The sequence below is a fragment of the Botrytis cinerea genome, chromosome 3 (genome assembly GCF_000143535.2).
Source record: "Botrytis cinerea B05.10 chromosome 3, complete sequence".
Lineage (NCBI taxonomy): Eukaryota > Fungi > Ascomycota > Leotiomycetes > Helotiales > Sclerotiniaceae > Botrytis > Botrytis cinerea.
The window spans coordinates 2,912,400-2,928,947 of NC_037312.1; the positions used below are offsets into that span (position 1 = coordinate 2,912,400).

Here is a 16,548-nt window from a genome sequence, read left to right on the forward strand (position 1 = left end):
TGATTGTTCTCGGGTAATTTTATCCAGACACCACAAAACGGGTAAATATACACCAAAAATTCCATCTAAATGTGTCCCCATTAAATTCTCTACTTCATAATGGCGAGAGAGATATTATCTGACTCTTGTACATAGTTCAGGTAGATCTGTTCAATAGTCTGTACATCACATGTGAGAGGCTCAAGACCCGACATTTTGTAAATTGCGTTCCTGAGATAGTCACGAGAATACGGATTATAAAGATGTTCAAGCATTTGACAGGAGGGACTAGCTACAGTGATGAATCTTTTTTTAGCTTCAATTTTTGAAAAAAGATAAGCGAGGGAAATAAGGAGAATGTGGAGAGATGCTATGTTTTCTCCAATCCGTCCGTCTGTCCATAGCAGATCTTGTCCCGATGCCTTAATAGCCCCTCATAGATTTTCCTAAAACATTCAGGTGCTGATACCTTCATCACTTCCCCACGAGAGCCACTCGTGCCTGAACTATGAACATTAAATCCCACTTCCTCCCATGACCTGCCTGACTTGCTCATATGAATCCCGCGTTCTGCAATCTCCTAGCTTGCAAAGCTCTGTCATCCGTAAACCTTCTCTTTGATAGCCCTTCATCTCCAATGGTAAACGATTTACCATGGTGCACCCTCAAAGATTTGAGCCAATCCTTTATACCGACTCAGAACAGTTCCATCAGCATGAGCGGGCAAGTAAGTATCGAATCCCACGAAATGATACCTAGGCTCCGGACAACGCTTCATACGTAAACGCCAATCTGAATCCGGATCGAATCTCGCGATCATGTCTGTATCCGGTGCGTGCTTCTTCCAGAAATTCATAACATCGTCTTTGAGTCTATATTCAGAGTCAAGCTGCCTGAGAAAACATCGATGAACATGATCCACATCATTCTTAATGTCCATCAAGTTATTAGGGGCTTCTTAGTGGAATTCCCCGTCTTCATACTCGAAATCTTGATAGTAAAATTCTTCGTTGATGTCAAAGATTACTTCTTCTGTGTCGATGTGCATTTCGGTCATCGGGTCTTCGTTTGAGATGATGTATGTGAATTTTTCAAGATGAGGACATCCGACACTAATGACACCGAGTATCAAACGATCCACATCGTCTTCATCGAGATGATAGAATGGCCAGGTCCATTCGAATTGTCTTACATTGGTAAGGGCGATATTCTTGACATTTGAAAAGTCAATGGACCCGCCGATGAAGTAAAGAATGAAAAGCTGGCGATAGTCGATGACTAATGTATCAGTCTCGGGTCGAATATAGACATGATCTAAAGAGCGATATCCAGATCCTGTCTCACAAAAGACGTTGCGTCTAAAACGATCCCAAAAATAATTCGGGGGAGAGTAATTATCGTTATCTAAAGCTTTGTAGAGCTTTGATTTTACACCTCTGGAGTACTTTTGGAGCTCGACTTTCTTGAATTCCTTGAGAACTTCCGTGTTAAATAGCCAAGAAGTGTTGAGCAATGGTGTCAGATGCATGTCAGGTAGCATCTGAAAATTCAAGATCATGTTGTAATTTTCGAAATCGGTTCTAAATCCCATACGGATAAGACGTTTTTGAGGCAGTGTGTACTTCAAGATCATGATCTGGACCTCGAGGGGAAGAAATTCAAATGCGAAGAAGCTGTCGTCCTCGGTTGAGCGTTTGAGAGCCTTGAATGCGAGAGTTTGACTTGGTGTGAGCCAGCTTGAAATAGGGGCTGTTATAGCCATGTTTTCCACAGCAACTATTGTCCTATCCATGGTCGTATTCTTGGTGGTTCTCTTTCCCATGGCTGCCTTTCTCACGGCTGCTTTCAGAGCTGCCTTTTTCATGATCGTCTTTTTCATGGTCGTCTTTCGAGAGATTGAATGTGTGGATGGAGTTGATTGTAGATTTGATCGGAGGAAGGTTGTATTGTAAGGAAGGAGGATAATTTGGAGGGTTTTCAGCAGGGTTTCAACAACGACTATATACCAACTGGGTAGGGGACTTACGGCTTAGAGTAAGCTACATACTGCTAAGTAAATTGTATGAACACTGGAAGTTTTGATCTTGCGCAAAAATGATGACACGGTTATACAGGCCCGTAATGGAAAACAGTGAGATGATCTTTGAAGAGGTAAATGATTATGTAAAAGTAATGACCGTGAGAGTTCTACTATTCAGTACGGTCTGATGCTTATATAAACATGATGGCCGTTAGCATCTTGTTACTTAGTACGGTATGATGCTGATACAAACATTATGATAGTGAAAATTTTGCTCTTCAATACGGTCTGATACTTATATAGATATAATGACCGTGAACATCATGTTACCTAGTACGGTCTGATGTAAAGCCGTTTATATATAATTGCTAAATCAATCGCCTCAAGATTGCCTAATTCGATTTGCCGAGAGACTGGAACTTACCTCATACGCCTAGCAACCGATGATTACGGTGCGAGCGCGAGTTAACCGTGAACACAAAATTACAAATCATTTTACACATCGCGAGTTATTGAACATCATCATTGGTAATGATTAACCATACGGCTCTTACTGTAGATCCGTATATAAACTACAAACCTCCCATTCCTGTTCTGAGCTAATTTTGGCTCCATCCATCCATCTTCTTCAAAAATACAAATACCAAGCCTACACCCACTTTTCTCTCAAAAAAAAAAAAAACCACTCAAATCTTCTGATTCACAGCTATTCGATCAATAATCATCTACATTGAGTCCGAAAAAGCAAATCAAACTAAGAGTATCCAAAGAAACGCTTTTTCCAAAGCAGAAGAATATTCAAAAGCCTAATACAATGGGGCAGCTTTCAACAAACGATTCGCGAATCAAGACGAGTTCAGCGGCTAATCCCTTGAAAAGAAAACGCACGACATTCCCTCAATTCGCTCAATTTCCCTCTGAAATTCGATGCATGATCTTCGCACAGGCATTGCCACCTTCGCAAATTCTGAACTTCCGCTTCTGGATTCATAGGAAACGTGGTGGATTCACCGATATAATCAACTTTGGATCTGCGCTCGCAAAATTTCCCGGTGTTTCAGCTCTTTCAGAGACTTGCAAAGCCTCAAATGATATTTTATATCGTCATGTTGGGCTTGAGAAGATCGAACTGATCCGCCCTCCAATTCGTCATTTTCTCGATACAACAGAGGTTATTCCTGATACACTCAACTACTTGTATCTTCGACCTTCGACTGATGTCTTCATGGTCAGAATTGACAGCCTCGTCAGATTATATCAACTTGGCGGCTCGATCGGATCTCTACGTAATATCAAACAGCTCGCTGTGACCGGAATAGATTACGATCTTTTCGACGATTTCGACCGTGAACAGTTAACAGTTCTATTCGAAAAGTTCTGCAATATCATCCAAAAACACTGCCCAGAACTTAAGAAACTTCAGCTAGTCATTGGAGACACTGAAGCGGTTCCATTCAGCACCGGGAACAATAATACTGAGTTGACTCGAAACATGAGACTGATCGAAATGGACGAAGACTTTCAAAGTCTTGATTTTGAAGAGGATGACGCGAGGCTAGAATATTATGAGTTAGAAGGCCTCAAGGAAGGAATGCGTAGTACTTCTCTGTATGCGCATCGCGCAATGATGGAACTCAAAGACTATGTAGCACAACAAGCGATGATGGAACTTGAGCATTATGCAGAACGCGAACAAATGCTCTCGGATAGTGCTGTGGAGGATTACTGGAGGAAGATTGAGGTAGTTCCAGTTACAGTGGGCTGGTTGGAAGGTGGCAAAAGACCCCAATTATGGTTTCCTGCACTGTCATCTGCGCTTCCATGCTATGATGATGGAACTCCTTTCGACAGATACCAAGGGATGGTGGAGCTCTTTGGGGGAGCAGACTTGTAAATCTGTCGAGCTTGAAATCATTTACGCTTGCGCATGAAAACACTCTCGCCCTTTTAGTGAGAAACGTTTACTTCAAACTTAACAGAAGTAGATTCTTAACTTCTCACTATTAGATTACTCGCGTTTCGCTTGCGCTTACCTCGTCCATCTTGTGAATGGAAGTCATGAAGTGGTACCCATACCAATACATTAGCGAGAAGCTAACGGGAAAAGCGAACATGGACAGGGCTGATGCCGGAGGAGTGCACTGTAACAATCATTATTAGCTAAAAGGATATTGAAATGTTCGAACTTCCAACCATGATAGATACCATATATAATCAATAAAGTTCAACTAAACCTAGATAACAAATAATTTTGTGACTGTTTGTGTTTGCCTGTGACTGTTTGTGACTATTTGTGAGACTCCTGCTGACATAGATTTCTTCCCATATTGATATTATTTTGATGCTCCCATTTCTCCCAATGAAGTGACACAAACCAAATTATTTTCTCAACTAAAATCAGTCTGCTGACATGCACCCCCATTTACTAACTCTCAGCTCCACGCCAAGCCAAAACGCCCGCATATTCCTTGCAGCCCTAAAATGTCTACAAATCACAACCCTGTAATTGTTACAAAGCCCAAAAGCTGACATGCGGGGTGTCGGTGGAACTTTAAAGAGCTGATGCCTAGAACATTGAATGTGAAATGAAAGGATGATTTTTCGCATTTTCAATTACCAGAAAGTTTTGGAGATAGACATCGTGAGATATTGTGAGATATAATGAAAATTAAAGGAGAAGTTATGGATTCATCGGATGGATTTGAACATGTGACGCCGCTTTCAGAGGATGTTGCAGAAAATGTTGAGGTAGATGGTGATATTGTGGGCAGTGAGGATGAGAACACCAATGAGAAGGAAATTATCAACGACGAGAAAGATGTCATCGGCAATAAGTAAGCAGATCTTAGCATACCAAATTTTCGATTTCATCTTCTGATATCCTGCAGAGACTCCAAGATCGATCCAAGAGATCCTGAAAATGAGACGCCCGAAACGCGCCCAACTTGGACCAGAATGCACCTTCGACACTTGTCCATCGAGGTTCTGAAAGAGAATAACATAGATTATGTGATCGATGCTCAGGTATGTTCTATTGTACTTCGTCTGAGAGCTCAAATTACTAATACATACAACAGGATCCTGATTATGTTTTGATTCAACGTTGGGTACCCGAATATGAGCAAGATTTTCTTTGGGCTGCAACTCGTGCTTCTCGTACCAGACGCAACTCTGATAACCGTCGCTCCAACTCTCCATATCCATCACGAGTTCGTTCCAACCGAGCTTCGTCGCCTGGAATTATTGAAGTCCGTGTAGGCAAGCAAGGAGCAGAGCTCAAGCTTGATATCAATAGAATGGAGTTCAAAGATTGGGCTGCATCAAAGCATATGGAGCAAAGGGGAAAACATGTGCTAGATGTTGCGGTGGAGGAGGGAAAAGCAATCAGAGTGGCGATTAACTCGGAGGCTTTGAGAGACGAACTGCGAATGGTGATAGGAGCCGGGGTGGGTCTTGTGATTAATGAATGGCGTAGAGTTCTGACAGGGCCATGGAAAGTGCTTGTGGAGTATGAGAAGGCAATTAGAGCAAGATTGCACAAATTGGAGGAAATGATGAAATCTCGAGACGAAAAGTTGGCAGAGAACCCGGTGGAGGACAAGAACAGAGGAGCAGATCAAGCTCAAGAAGACAGGAAATCAGATCGCAAGGTCCGATTCAGAGATCCACCATCCAGTTGCGAGGTTTGCGATGTTGTCTACCCACCTCACCAGACTCCTCTCGCATGCATCGATACTAGAGTTGCTCACTTAAAGTGCTTGATCGAATTCATGGAACACGATCTGAATCATGTCTTCAAGCTCCGTGAACAGATTAAAGATGGTTCTGTGACCGAAATTGCTTTTACCGATCTTTGGCACTTGTTCAGCCCCGGTGATCTGATTGTCACCTATCCCATGTCTCGTGCGTATCGAGTCTTCCATACATCAGGTGGTCGACTACGCTTATCTAAACCGGAATTATTTGAAAAGAAGGCCGTTTGTTCGCCTTTCAATATTAACTGCTTCTACATGAGATCTGATTGGAAGACCGTTGGTCCGATTCATGAGACTTTAAGAATTTCAGAGTATGCTGGGAAAAGAGCAGTGTCAGAATTACTAGTTGAACTGGATGGGAAGCTCATGACAGAGAGAGTTACGGTTTTGCCTCTTAAGATACTCTCCATCAGTGAAACGAATAAGCAAATATCATATTTGGTCACCAGAGGAAAGAAATTGAGATCCTTGAAGCAAGGCGATCACAAGTATTATGTAGGAAGTGCTGGGGAAGAGGTATCGAACTCGTCAAATGATGAAGATGTGAGATTTACAGGGAGACCGCCAGTGTATGGAACGGGCCCCTTTGTGAATTTAAAAAGAGAACGTGAAGAAGTAAGTGAGGCGTCTGATGTTCAGTGTGTGACCTAACAGTGAATTAGGTCCAAAGCGAAATCATCATAGACAACGAGTTCGAGATTGAGAACAAAGCTATTGGTCTTTTTGATGCAATTGAGTTCGATTCCAGGGAAACCGCTGAAAATTGCACACATTATGGAGTATCGAACAATCAATACTTCAATGACCGCGGCTTCCAGAGAGATTGTCGATGCTCGGACTTGGTCGTGGATAATGTGGTTGACAATGACCGTGCTGCCAAGTACAAGGACGATTTGCATCTTTTGCACTCTCGTGATGTTAACGATGAACTCGGAGATGAATTCCTCATGCTCCTGCCGCCCACAATTGAGGGGTTTGTGCTAGAGAAGAAAAAATGGAAGATGCTGAGTGTAGATGCGATAAGTGATCTGAATCAAGAAGGTGTAGAGAACCCTGTGGATTTCAAATCTCTTGTTATCCCTGAAGAACACGAATATATGTTGAAAGCATTGGTGGGGACACACTCCAGCAGCCAATCATTACCATCTAGAACAAGCAGAGATTCATGTAAGTTTCTGGCATGATTCGAAGAAAGAAGCCTACTAATGAGACCAAAAGCAAGCCTATCAATTCTGCTCCACGGACGAAGAAGTATGGGGAAATTTCTCACCGCGAAAGCACTCGCCTCCCATTTCAATAGACCAGTTTACACCATAACTAGGGCAGATCTTGGTCCGGTCACATGGGATGCTACGCGGGATTTTGGTACCCATTTCAAAAGAGCCGCAAAATGGAATTGCATAATTGCAATTCCCGAAGCGGAACGTCGGTTCCCGCATCGGAAAAGCCTTTCAGATGGTGATCCCGGTATTCCAGACTTGTTTTTGAGGGAGCTAGAATTATTCAAAGGCATTGTTGTTCTGACGACAGATGCGAAACATGATGTGGATGATGAAGTTGTGAGACGTATGAATGTGTGTCTCGGGAGCAGTTTCTGGAGCAGATCGGAAAATCTTCAAGTTTGGCACCGCGTTTTGAAAAAGCGTGGAATTCGTGTTGCCGAAGAAAATGAGCAATTACCAACGGGAACTAAAGCGATTATTGGGGAAGCGGATTATGATGATTGGCGGAAATTTATAGATGGAGAATATTCAAAAGGAAAGCTCTGGAATGGTCTGGAAATTAACCATTACTTTGACATAGCGTTGGCTCTGGCCGAGTATGACACCCACACTTCCAGCGGGTCTGCGCATGTCTTGAAGTGTCATCACTTGAGTATGGCAGCAAGAATTGCTGGGGATTCAGTTTAGTCTTTGTAGTTTTGTCTTTGTTATAATATCACTTCTGTGTTTCATTTCGGTATATGACCGAGCACTAGGGGTCACAGGATCGAATAGCAAAGACTGAGTTTTTATAATGACTTGATATTTTAATACATGCATAGTCTCAATATCCTAATGTCTCATTAATCGAATTATCTGAAATCCATATTCTGAAATCCCATTCAGTAAAGAGTAGCGTTGACGAAGAAGCAAAATCCCCAGCCTCTACATGTTTCCACACTTCCGAGCGATCTCCTAGATTGCCAAATATTTGGTCTAGCATACCACCACTTTCATGATTTCGCAGAATTTCTAGCTACCAGACAATTCGTTAGGTCTGCACATTAGCTGTCCGTTGGCATCCTGAGGTACCCACGCGTCCACACCCATGATTTTCGTTGCATTTTCCATGTGATTGGGTCTAGCTCGGAAGCCAGGGAGGACTTTGACGTTCTTCCAATACATAGCTTTGTCTTCGTTGCCAATATTTTCACTCAGATACTCTGCTAGTACAGTCGATGTGTCTCTTAGCTCAACAGCTCTCCTGTTGCTCATAAATAGCTCCTCAATTCCAAATCGTTCACCATCTTTCACAGTGCGTTCATCATCCGATTCATCGTGAAAATCGAGTCGATAGAACTTCTCGTCAACATCAACAATTATGTTATGTGTATCATCTTCAATGGTTTCTTCATCATCATAATCATTGTCTGTAACGTCGATGCCGACAAGAAGACTGAGTTTCTTCAAGGCCGGACAGTGCTTTTCTGCAATAACAAAGACCCATTTCCAGAGAATCCGAGTTGAGACTTTTCTTCCCAACAAGTTCTGTACGGCCAAATGTGTAATATTAGAAAGATTCATGGAGCCGCCATGCTTATACAGCATCACGAAATCTTTTGCATAAACCACTAGTATATCTTTAGCAGGACGCATCCAAGTATGGTTTCGCTGCGGAGGAGGTAATGTAAGGTATTCGATGTTCAAGTGAGGATTTTCCTTCAAAGCATAGTTGTTCTGTCGATTGTCGTTGCCTGGAAAGGAGACCACAATTCTTTCATAACCGCCGCTTGATACAGCTTCGCTGGAAGTATTGCATGCTAGCAAAAGTGGCAGCAGAGGGGGGGATTTGGCACTAAAGGCAAAGGTTGTGATCGTGAAATCTGTATCTGAGTAGTTTCTCTCTCCTGTTCTCTTATTCTGGGAAATCAGAGCAGGAACCTCATCAACATAGATCTCAAACCTCAATAGAAGTGGGCCAGAAACAGGCAGTGCGTGCTTGAAGATCATTTTCTGTAGCTCTGGAGGAAATCGACTGAAGGAGTGAAATTCTTTCAAGGTTGCGATTGAGGTTTCGGGTGAAATGATTGCGTTAGAAGAGTTTGATTGAGTCACTTCTGCAGCTATGGTCTATTAGCAAATATTTGTGAGAAGTATGTTGCATAATACTTGAGGTCTTACCACTGATGCTTCCAGAGATGGAATGAACAGTCAACGCCATGGCATTCTCATCATTGTGGCTCTCAATAGCGGGTTCACTTGTTGATAGGCTTCCTACTTCTTTGTTCTATTAGAATATTTGTAAACAGAACCTTTGAAGACAACTTTACCTTCATCCTCCTCAGAGGAAGACACGTCATACCAGCTTGAAGCTTCTGAATCAGATGTGTTGCTTTCACTCGACATTGTTGCTATGGTGAATTATGATGTATTATTTGTCGCAGAATAGAATCCGAATACTTTAGTATTGAAATATTGAATGTCGTTACAAGAGATGAAGAAGAAACTGATTATCCCACCGAGAAAATCAATGTGGATAGTCTGTGAAAGAAAACTGCCACTTTTGTGATGTGACCAGAATAGATTGAAAAGTCAACCTTAAACTTATAAAGACTTCAAGAGTTTATAAACAATCCCCGAGCACAAGGCTAGCTGTAAAACTCGGGCCGTATTCGAACCGAAATCAAGGAAACTTCGGGTAGAGACGGTTATTTCTTTTGGTGAATTTTCGGATGAAAACTTGGACATGTTGAATTTTTGGGATGATAACTTGGAGATAACAATAGATTTTTGTCTCTTATAGAAAATAGTGAAGCTTTCTGTAAGCTACATGTAATCTACAGAAAGAAGTACATTGTGCGAAGCAAAGAATCTGGATGTGATTGTAAACTTTCGCCTTGCCCATCAGTTAGAAGATCAATGACATATATTCCGTATTGAGTTTCTAAAATCACTTTGTTTCACTGCATCTGAGCTGATGTAGTAAGTGAAGTCATAGTTATGTTTTGTGTATTGCTATGTGTGTTAATCATCTCTCATTTCTTTCCTTTGAGAGCTTCTACCCAACAATAAGCAGAAAGTATACTCATTCCTACCCAACCCCACCCTCAACAACATCTATCCAACACCATCTATCAAGCCCTAACTCGGTTCTGAACAAACGAGACCGCCAAGCTCACCCCGTTTATTGTCTTTCCACTCACAAGTTACAGTTTCCAGAGTTCCATCATCATTGCGACGCACATAGGCTTCTAAGTCTGAAAAGTACAGATCCGAATCATTGTGATAATTCTGTGATCCACAATTAATAACGGGAACCACCTAGACTTTCTTCCAGTATGCCATCACTTTATCCTCCCTATTTTCTTCCATCTCCGTAAAAACTGCTTGAAGCTGAGATTTCAGAACCGAGGCACTGTTGAACATTTCTCTCAATCTTTTACCTATCATGGCCTCTGTGTTGTAGTTTCTCGCTCTGATAAAGAGTGTGAACCTTAATTTGAGAAGGTTAAGACTACCGTCAATATCGAGAAATCTTATATTTTCATATTGCGTGAAGTTTTGTCCCATCGATTGCATATTAAGAGACTAAGTCTCTGGAGACTTGGACAATGGCCTTGGATGAAATTCAACATTTCTACTAGGAGATCTTCTGGCCATCGCTCATTTTGATAATACATGGCAATATGAGTGAATTTTCCAAGGTTGATTGATCCGCCATTTCGATACAACCTAACCAGACCCGTGAAATGTATGAGAATAATATCCTGATCGGCCGCATAAAAGTATAATGCTTCCACCTCCAGTTCTAAGGGGGGGGCTTTGCCTTGTCCACGCTCAGACTTAATCTTGACATATTCAAGATTTACTGATGCATTGGAAACCGAGTCAGCTTGAAATAAGGATTCCAGACCCAAAAATCTCCATTCATCGAATAGTGGATAGGGGCTGTCGGATATGGGCCAATAATAACGCAAAGGAGCTCCTTTCTCTCATCGAACGACGCGCGGGGCTGGTATCGCATGTCTGAATATCTTCAATTGCAACTCACGAGCCAAGTCACCAAACCTATGAAAGGCTTGAGTGTCTCCAATGGAATTATTTATTCGTGGAAGGGGCGGATTAATGACAACTTTGCGGCGTCAGTGATATCATATGTCAAGGACGGAGTTGTGGATTCAATAGTCCAAACTGCAGACCGATGGCCAGACACTTTCAATTCCCGAACCGTGGAGGTCATTCCGGATATTGAAATATTTTGAAATATCGAAAGAATCCATATAGTCTACCAGTCTGGATCATTGAATGCGATGGAAGAGTACTTACATTGGACTTCCTCATCAGCTGTTTTATCATTGACAGGAGCCATGTTATCGTTGTGAGAATCGGTGTTTTCGAGTGACATGGTGTTGATTTGTAAGATATTTGACATTTGAAAGTAAATTCAAAATCTGTTCTTTGATAACGAAGTGGATATGTGTAGATGTTCTTTGTGAAGAAGAATTCTTATAAGGAAAGTGATTTCGGTTCGCTAGAAGGCTATGTCTGGTGTTATGTGTGTTATGTGATGTATCAGCGACTGACTACCTACGCTTATTAGCCACTTTGTACCACACTAAAGAGAACTTAACTTTACAAAGCCTCTCCACCGTGCTAATAAGACACCCAATAAAATCAGTCATTGTATCTACTGTCACCGCAGATATCAAATACACCAAGTCATTCATATTCACATTCACTTCGAACTTGCTGCTTTGCAGAATAATTAGGGTGTTGTGATAATGGGTGAATACGGTCCTGGTCTTTGGGATCAACCCTTGAGCCAACTCTTTGGTATTATGAGTATTCATTCAGTATTAACCTTTTATCAATGTGTTAGTCTTGATAATCGAATACAGTCTGACATCCATTTCCTGCTATTCATTTACGCGAGCCGTGCAGAACATGCCACCTGCTACCAACGATTTGGATAATGAAGCATGTACTAAGAAGCTGGTACGACCATTATTCTCGACCGTATCTTTCGAACTATGATACATTAGTAACGAGAGAAAGCTTCTTAATTCTATCACTTCATCTTTTGAAATTGCAAACTCAATTCCCGACACCTCCAAGAACTTTCACATAAGAATACATGTACCGATCAAGTTGACAACTTGTTCTTTGCATTAAATCATGTGCAAACACTGTCCTCCGTTAAACCCTTGGGAAGACGGGTATCAAGATACTCGAGACCCACGCGATGGAACCTTCGGAAACTTCAGCCTACTTCCAATAGAAATTCAATGCAAGATCTTCAAAGAGGCATTGCCAACCCCCCAGGTCATCAATCTTGCTTTTAAAATCACCCAGTCCCGCGACCACAGCGTGCGGAAAATCTTTCGTGAGCTGGAAATTTCCATACCCGCAAATCCCAGCATGCTTCCACTACTTCAAGCCTGCGCCAATTCACACGCCGAGGTATATCGAAACTTTGAGAAGATCGAAATTGCAAGTTTGGGTACGAACACTCCTTTCAAACTCTCAAATCCAGTGATGGGTATTCCTCCACATATTCGTGATTATACAGTCTTCAACAGTTCGAGAGCATCTAAGAAGCCTAACACGAGAAGTTATACTTACATGAGAGCGGATGAAGATATCCTCATGTTAGATGCTGCTGACGTCGTCACCTTGTACAGCTATGGTGGTACTATTTCAATGTCTACCGTCAAGTGTCTGGCGCTCCGAAGTGCCTCTCCTGATGAAATGACTTGGGAGCTTCCTGGAGACACGGTTGATGGAAGCTATGAGGTTCGCCGTTTGCACTATTTTTTCAGGATTATCAGTTTACATTGCCCTGCACTCTCAAAGGTCTATCTTCTCATTGATGGCCGCAATTGTTTTAACTTCAACGAATCACCAGTCCAATACCGAAAATTGGAATTACGGATCCTAGAAATGGACAGCGAGTTTTTATTTGAAGACTTTAGTGGTATGGGTGCAAAATATAATTCTGAGGGAGAGTTTGAAAGATCAACAAAATCAAGTCTTCAACATGATGCCAATTACATCATGGGAGATTGGAAGCTCTATAGGGAAGCTGTCAATCGGAATGTTGCGAGGGATGGAGACGTTGTGAATTTTTGGAAGACCAGGGAGCCAGTGGCGGGCTTAGTAGGCTGGTTCTATTCAGATGACCAAGATGACCCTTCAATCGTTCCTCTTCCTAGGATGTATGTACCATCTATGCTAGCTTGGCTACCGGCTCATGCTGATGGTACTATCGTAGATAGGTATAAAGGATTGACGCAGATTTTCGACGGCGCTCCGTGGTAGATTTAGGGATTAATGAGCGAGCGGGAGGATACCTAGGCGAACAAGATTTGAGGAAATCCGATGGGTTAGAAAGTCTTACAATCTAGAATCTATCAGCATATTCAATCAAGATATAATTGTTGCGACACAACTGGGTATGCACGCGTGAGTGCACGAGCGTATTGCATATATCTTTTGTAGCTCAGTATCTAGAATAGATAGACACAATACAATGCACTAAACCATACCTGTTATAAATACATCATAATCACCACCGAGGTGATACCAACAGTAATGAATTCAACAATAAAATCGTGATGTCTCTCGAGCTCTCATCCATGTAAGATCTACCTCGTGAAGACTAGCCCTCCTCACCTCGTCTTTATTGCACAAACTCTTCTGCAATTAGCCAAAGCGTTTCGTTCTCTAACTCTGACCAAAGCCAACACTTTGCAGCCATTTGTGTTTTTCCTCCGTTCCCATTGTGTGAAGGAAGCATCATATCTTCCAGCAATGTCCAATATATACCTTCAATCTGTACAAGAATGAGTGAGTACATACTATTCATTTCATGAAGTCTCCCTGCCTGAGAAACACAAAGACATGATACCACTCACTTGCTCTAGGGAACAATTTTTTATTCAAGGGAAGTATCATCCATTCAAAGAGTACAGCCGAAGATCACGTGTCAAGCAAAGATAAAAAAGAAACCCATCCAAAATTTTCTTGCGCCAGTTTTGAGCTTCACACTCTCTGTCTGACTTACTCTAATCTAAATTTCACTTTAAAATGTAGCTTAAATCAGACATGCAACAAGATACACACCCGAAGAGACTAAATCACGGGGCACAGGGCACAGTTAGCTTTTCTCGGTTAATCTTCTGTGGAGATCGCTCACGTGATACTCGATCAGACTTTATTTTGTCCAGACCGACCTCCACTCTTCTACGTCATGATTGATACTGATGGATTCCGAATACCGATTTTCGAAATCTATATTTCGGAATGTTTCTGATGAATATCGAGGATCTTTCTCCACCGCAGCGAAATTCGAGGCAAACTTTGGCTTTCGTCTCGTGTATAGATAATCACTGACATATTTTACTGTGCCAACGTTCAGATTAAAGACCATGCAATTCCATGGAATCTTCCATCCGTCTGCTCCGATCTAGATCATGACAGTTATGGATCCCAGATACGCTAAGATATGTCAATGCCGTCAGTACATGGAACTACCGCATACCAAGCCCTTCGACATAACTGAAAAATGTAAGTCGAGGACCATGTAGATATACATACCATTTCCTAAGTCTCCATTGTATTGATAAGCATTCTCTTTCCTTGTTTTCTCTACGTTGTATAATTGATATTCGGAATGTATAAAAGTCGGTTTCTGGAAGGAAAGTTTAGAGTTAGTACTCGAGATTTTTGCACTTTTATTACTCCAGATACTGGAAGGAATTCAATTAGATACATACCAAATAGAGTTTTGAACTCCAACCATTACCCTATCATCAGCAATCAAAAATCACACTTCAGCATGACTCCAACCACAAGAAGCAATGCCTCCAAAACCTCAATATCCCGTCCCCCTTCAACCTCCACAAATGAAGACTCCTCGCCAGATCCTCAATCCCACCCCCAAAAACCAACCATAGCAATCATCGGCACCGGCTGGGCTGGCTGGACACTCGCTCAAGAACTCTCCGCCACCACCTCCTCCACATCTCCCTACAACATAATTGCCATTTCGCCCTCTCGAACAATGGCTCTCACTCCCCTCCTCGCCTCAGCCGCTTGTTCCATTTTCGATTTCCGTCTTGCCGAGGAACCCGTTCGTCGGCGCGATTCCAAGTTCGAAAAATACCAAGCGCTAGTCACCTCTGTCGATTTCAAATCGCAAACAATCAAATGTAAAGCGTGTATTGGAGGGAGTGGCGTGAGTGGCGAATCAATGGATTCTCCAACTTATAATGATATCAAAGAAGATGAAGCGCATTTCGATGTGAGATATGATAAATTGATCCTAGCTCCCGGATGCGAAACAAATACATTCGGAACACCGGGAGTAAAAGAATTTGCATTATTCATGAAAACAGTACCGGATGCAAGGAGATTGAGAGAAGGAATTTTGGATTGCTTAGAACGAGCTTCTTTGCCCACTATATCCGAGCAAGAAAAAAGGGACATGTTACATTTTGCCATTGTCGGAGGCGGACCCACTGGTATCGAATTAGCAGCCGAAATCGATGAGCTGATCCAGGAACATCTTGGGGCCGTATATCCGCGCTTGAAGGGATTATGTACGATTAGCATCTACGACGTTGCCGACCGACTACTCGGACAATTCGACGAGAAACTCAGCCAATACGCGATGGAAAAATTCCAAAACAGAGGATGCGTCAAAGTGAAAACGGGCAAGCACATCGAGGAGATAAAACGACACAGCATGACCATCAAAGAAGAAGGCGAGGTGCCATTCGGCGTCGTAGTATGGGCTGTGGGCAACACAGCGGGAAAACTAGTCGAGGATCTGCAGTGCAGAAAAAGTAAAGGACTACAGAGAATCCTCACAGATAAATGGTTGAGAGTGCTTGCGCCCGATTCCGACGGCGTCGAAGGCGCAGGCGCAGATATAATTGAGAATGTGTATGCGTTGGGAGACGCAGCAGAAATCCTCAAAAACGAATTGCCCACCACGGCCGAAGTAGCCGTGCAAAAAGCCAAGTGGCTAACCCAACATCTCTTATCGAATTCAGAGCAAGACCTCGGAAAACCGTTTACGTATGAACAGAAAGATTTAGTAGCGTATATAGGACGAGGCGATGGCGTGATCCAGGGGAAGAAAGACTGGACGGGAGCGTCGGCTTGGTTGGCGTGGAGGAGTGGGAGTATTGCGTGGACGAGGGGGTGGAGGAGGAAGGTGATGGTGGTGGTCAATTGGGTTGCGAATTGGGTTGATGGGAGGGAGATTGCTAGACGGTAGGATCTGATGATGGATCTCTGAAACTGGAGTGATGTAATATATAATATCCCTGCAAAAATAACATTACTTGAATATTCAATCCCCCTCCCTCTTCTACCTCATCAGCAAGACCGATCCGTAGCCTATCCAGTACCAACCTACCCAGAGTCGCCAACCAGGTAGATGATCTGAAAACTCACTAGCTTCTCTCTTTATCTCTCTCTATTACCAATTTAGCTCTCTCCTCTTACTCTATCCTTGATACGTCCCATTACTATTATTGTACACATCCACATACCGGAAGTTCCGGGGCATGTAAATTCACCATTT

At 42.5% G+C, this 16,548-nt stretch overlaps 7 protein-coding genes across 7 annotated transcripts; 4 read left to right on the forward strand and 3 right to left on the reverse strand.

The window, feature by feature from the left end:
* Positions 1–228: 228 nt before the first annotated feature.
* Positions 229–1,986, reverse strand: BCIN_03g08510 (hypothetical protein). Its single transcript, XM_024692215.1, has one exon. The coding sequence runs from the start codon at positions 1,856–1,858 to the stop codon at positions 938–940; it is 921 nt and encodes a 306-aa protein (XP_024547990.1). The 5' UTR covers positions 1,859–1,986; the 3' UTR covers positions 229–937.
* A 540-nt stretch (positions 1,987–2,526) lies between these two features.
* BCIN_03g08520 (hypothetical protein) lies at positions 2,527–3,974 on the forward strand. The gene has a single exon (XM_001554855.2). It carries the CDS (start codon positions 2,814–2,816, stop codon positions 3,891–3,893), a length of 1,080 nt encoding a protein of 359 aa, XP_001554905.2. The 5' UTR covers positions 2,527–2,813; the 3' UTR covers positions 3,894–3,974.
* A 541-nt stretch (positions 3,975–4,515) lies between these two features.
* BCIN_03g08530 (hypothetical protein) lies at positions 4,516–7,803 on the forward strand. The gene is made up of 5 exons (XM_001554854.2): positions 4,516–4,833; positions 4,888–5,023; positions 5,077–6,369; positions 6,417–6,921; positions 6,973–7,803. The coding sequence occupies exons 1-5, from the start codon at positions 4,661–4,663 to the stop codon at positions 7,662–7,664; spliced, it is 2,799 nt and encodes a 932-aa protein (XP_001554904.2). The 5' UTR covers positions 4,516–4,660; the 3' UTR covers positions 7,665–7,803.
* A 134-nt stretch (positions 7,804–7,937) lies between these two features.
* On the reverse strand, positions 7,938–9,517 carry BCIN_03g08540 (hypothetical protein). The gene is made up of 3 exons (XM_024692216.1): positions 9,287–9,517; positions 9,138–9,236; positions 7,938–9,079 (listed from the first exon to the last, which is right to left on the reverse strand). Exons 1-3 carry the CDS (start codon positions 9,360–9,362, stop codon positions 7,989–7,991), a joined length of 1,266 nt encoding a protein of 421 aa, XP_024547991.1. The 5' UTR covers positions 9,363–9,517; the 3' UTR covers positions 7,938–7,988.
* A 1,145-nt stretch (positions 9,518–10,662) lies between these two features.
* BCIN_03g08550 (hypothetical protein) lies at positions 10,663–11,413 on the reverse strand. Its single transcript, XM_024692217.1, has 2 exons — positions 11,283–11,413; positions 10,663–11,088 (listed from the first exon to the last, which is right to left on the reverse strand). The coding sequence occupies exons 1-2, from the start codon at positions 11,386–11,388 to the stop codon at positions 10,949–10,951; spliced, it is 246 nt and encodes an 81-aa protein (XP_024547992.1). The 5' UTR covers positions 11,389–11,413; the 3' UTR covers positions 10,663–10,948.
* A 433-nt stretch (positions 11,414–11,846) lies between these two features.
* On the forward strand, positions 11,847–13,382 carry BCIN_03g08560 (hypothetical protein). The gene has a single exon (XM_001554851.2). The coding sequence runs from the start codon at positions 12,132–12,134 to the stop codon at positions 13,272–13,274; it is 1,143 nt and encodes a 380-aa protein (XP_001554901.1). The 5' UTR covers positions 11,847–12,131; the 3' UTR covers positions 13,275–13,382.
* A 1,189-nt stretch (positions 13,383–14,571) lies between these two features.
* Positions 14,572–16,340, forward strand: Bcnde4. The gene has a single exon (XM_001554849.2). The coding sequence runs from the start codon at positions 14,794–14,796 to the stop codon at positions 16,237–16,239; it is 1,446 nt and encodes a 481-aa protein (XP_001554899.1). The 5' UTR covers positions 14,572–14,793; the 3' UTR covers positions 16,240–16,340.
* The last annotated feature ends 208 nt before the right edge of the window (positions 16,341–16,548 follow it).

What these genes read in the sequence shown, in the direction of transcription:
- BCIN_03g08510 (XM_024692215.1), bottom strand. Translation starts at nt 1,858, where the DNA reads ATGAAAAAGACGATCATGAAAAAGGCAGCTCTGAAAGCAGCCGTGAGA.
- BCIN_03g08520 (XM_001554855.2), top strand. Translation starts at nt 2,814, where the DNA reads ATGGGGCAGCTTTCAACAAACGATTCGCGAATCAAGACGAGTTCAGCG.
- BCIN_03g08530 (XM_001554854.2), top strand. Translation starts at nt 4,661, where the DNA reads ATGAAAATTAAAGGAGAAGTTATGGATTCATCGGATGGATTTGAACAT. An exon ending in ATTATGTGATCGATGCTCAG is followed by an intron (nt 5,024 to 5,076) that starts GTATGTTCTATT and finishes TACATACAACAG; the next exon opens with GATCCTGATTATGTTTTGAT. An exon ending in TAGAACAAGCAGAGATTCAT is followed by an intron (nt 6,922 to 6,972) that starts GTAAGTTTCTGG and finishes TGAGACCAAAAG; the next exon opens with CAAGCCTATCAATTCTGCTC.
- BCIN_03g08540 (XM_024692216.1), bottom strand. Translation starts at nt 9,362, where the DNA reads ATGTCGAGTGAAAGCAACACATCTGATTCAGAAGCTTCAAGCTGGTAT. An exon ending in TTCCTCTGAGGAGGATGAAG is followed by an intron (nt 9,237 to 9,286) that starts GTAAAGTTGTCT and finishes AATAGAACAAAG; the next exon opens with AAGTAGGAAGCCTATCAACA. An exon ending in CATCTCTGGAAGCATCAGTG is followed by an intron (nt 9,080 to 9,137) that starts GTAAGACCTCAA and finishes AATAGACCATAG; the next exon opens with CTGCAGAAGTGACTCAATCA.
- BCIN_03g08550 (XM_024692217.1), bottom strand. Translation starts at nt 11,388, where the DNA reads ATGTCAAATATCTTACAAATCAACACCATGTCACTCGAAAACACCGAT. An exon ending in AGCTGATGAGGAAGTCCAAT is followed by an intron (nt 11,089 to 11,282) that starts GTAAGTACTCTT and finishes GACGCCGCAAAG; the next exon opens with TTGTCATTAATCCGCCCCTT.
- BCIN_03g08560 (XM_001554851.2), top strand. Translation starts at nt 12,132, where the DNA reads ATGTGCAAACACTGTCCTCCGTTAAACCCTTGGGAAGACGGGTATCAA.
- Bcnde4 (XM_001554849.2), top strand. Translation starts at nt 14,794, where the DNA reads ATGACTCCAACCACAAGAAGCAATGCCTCCAAAACCTCAATATCCCGT.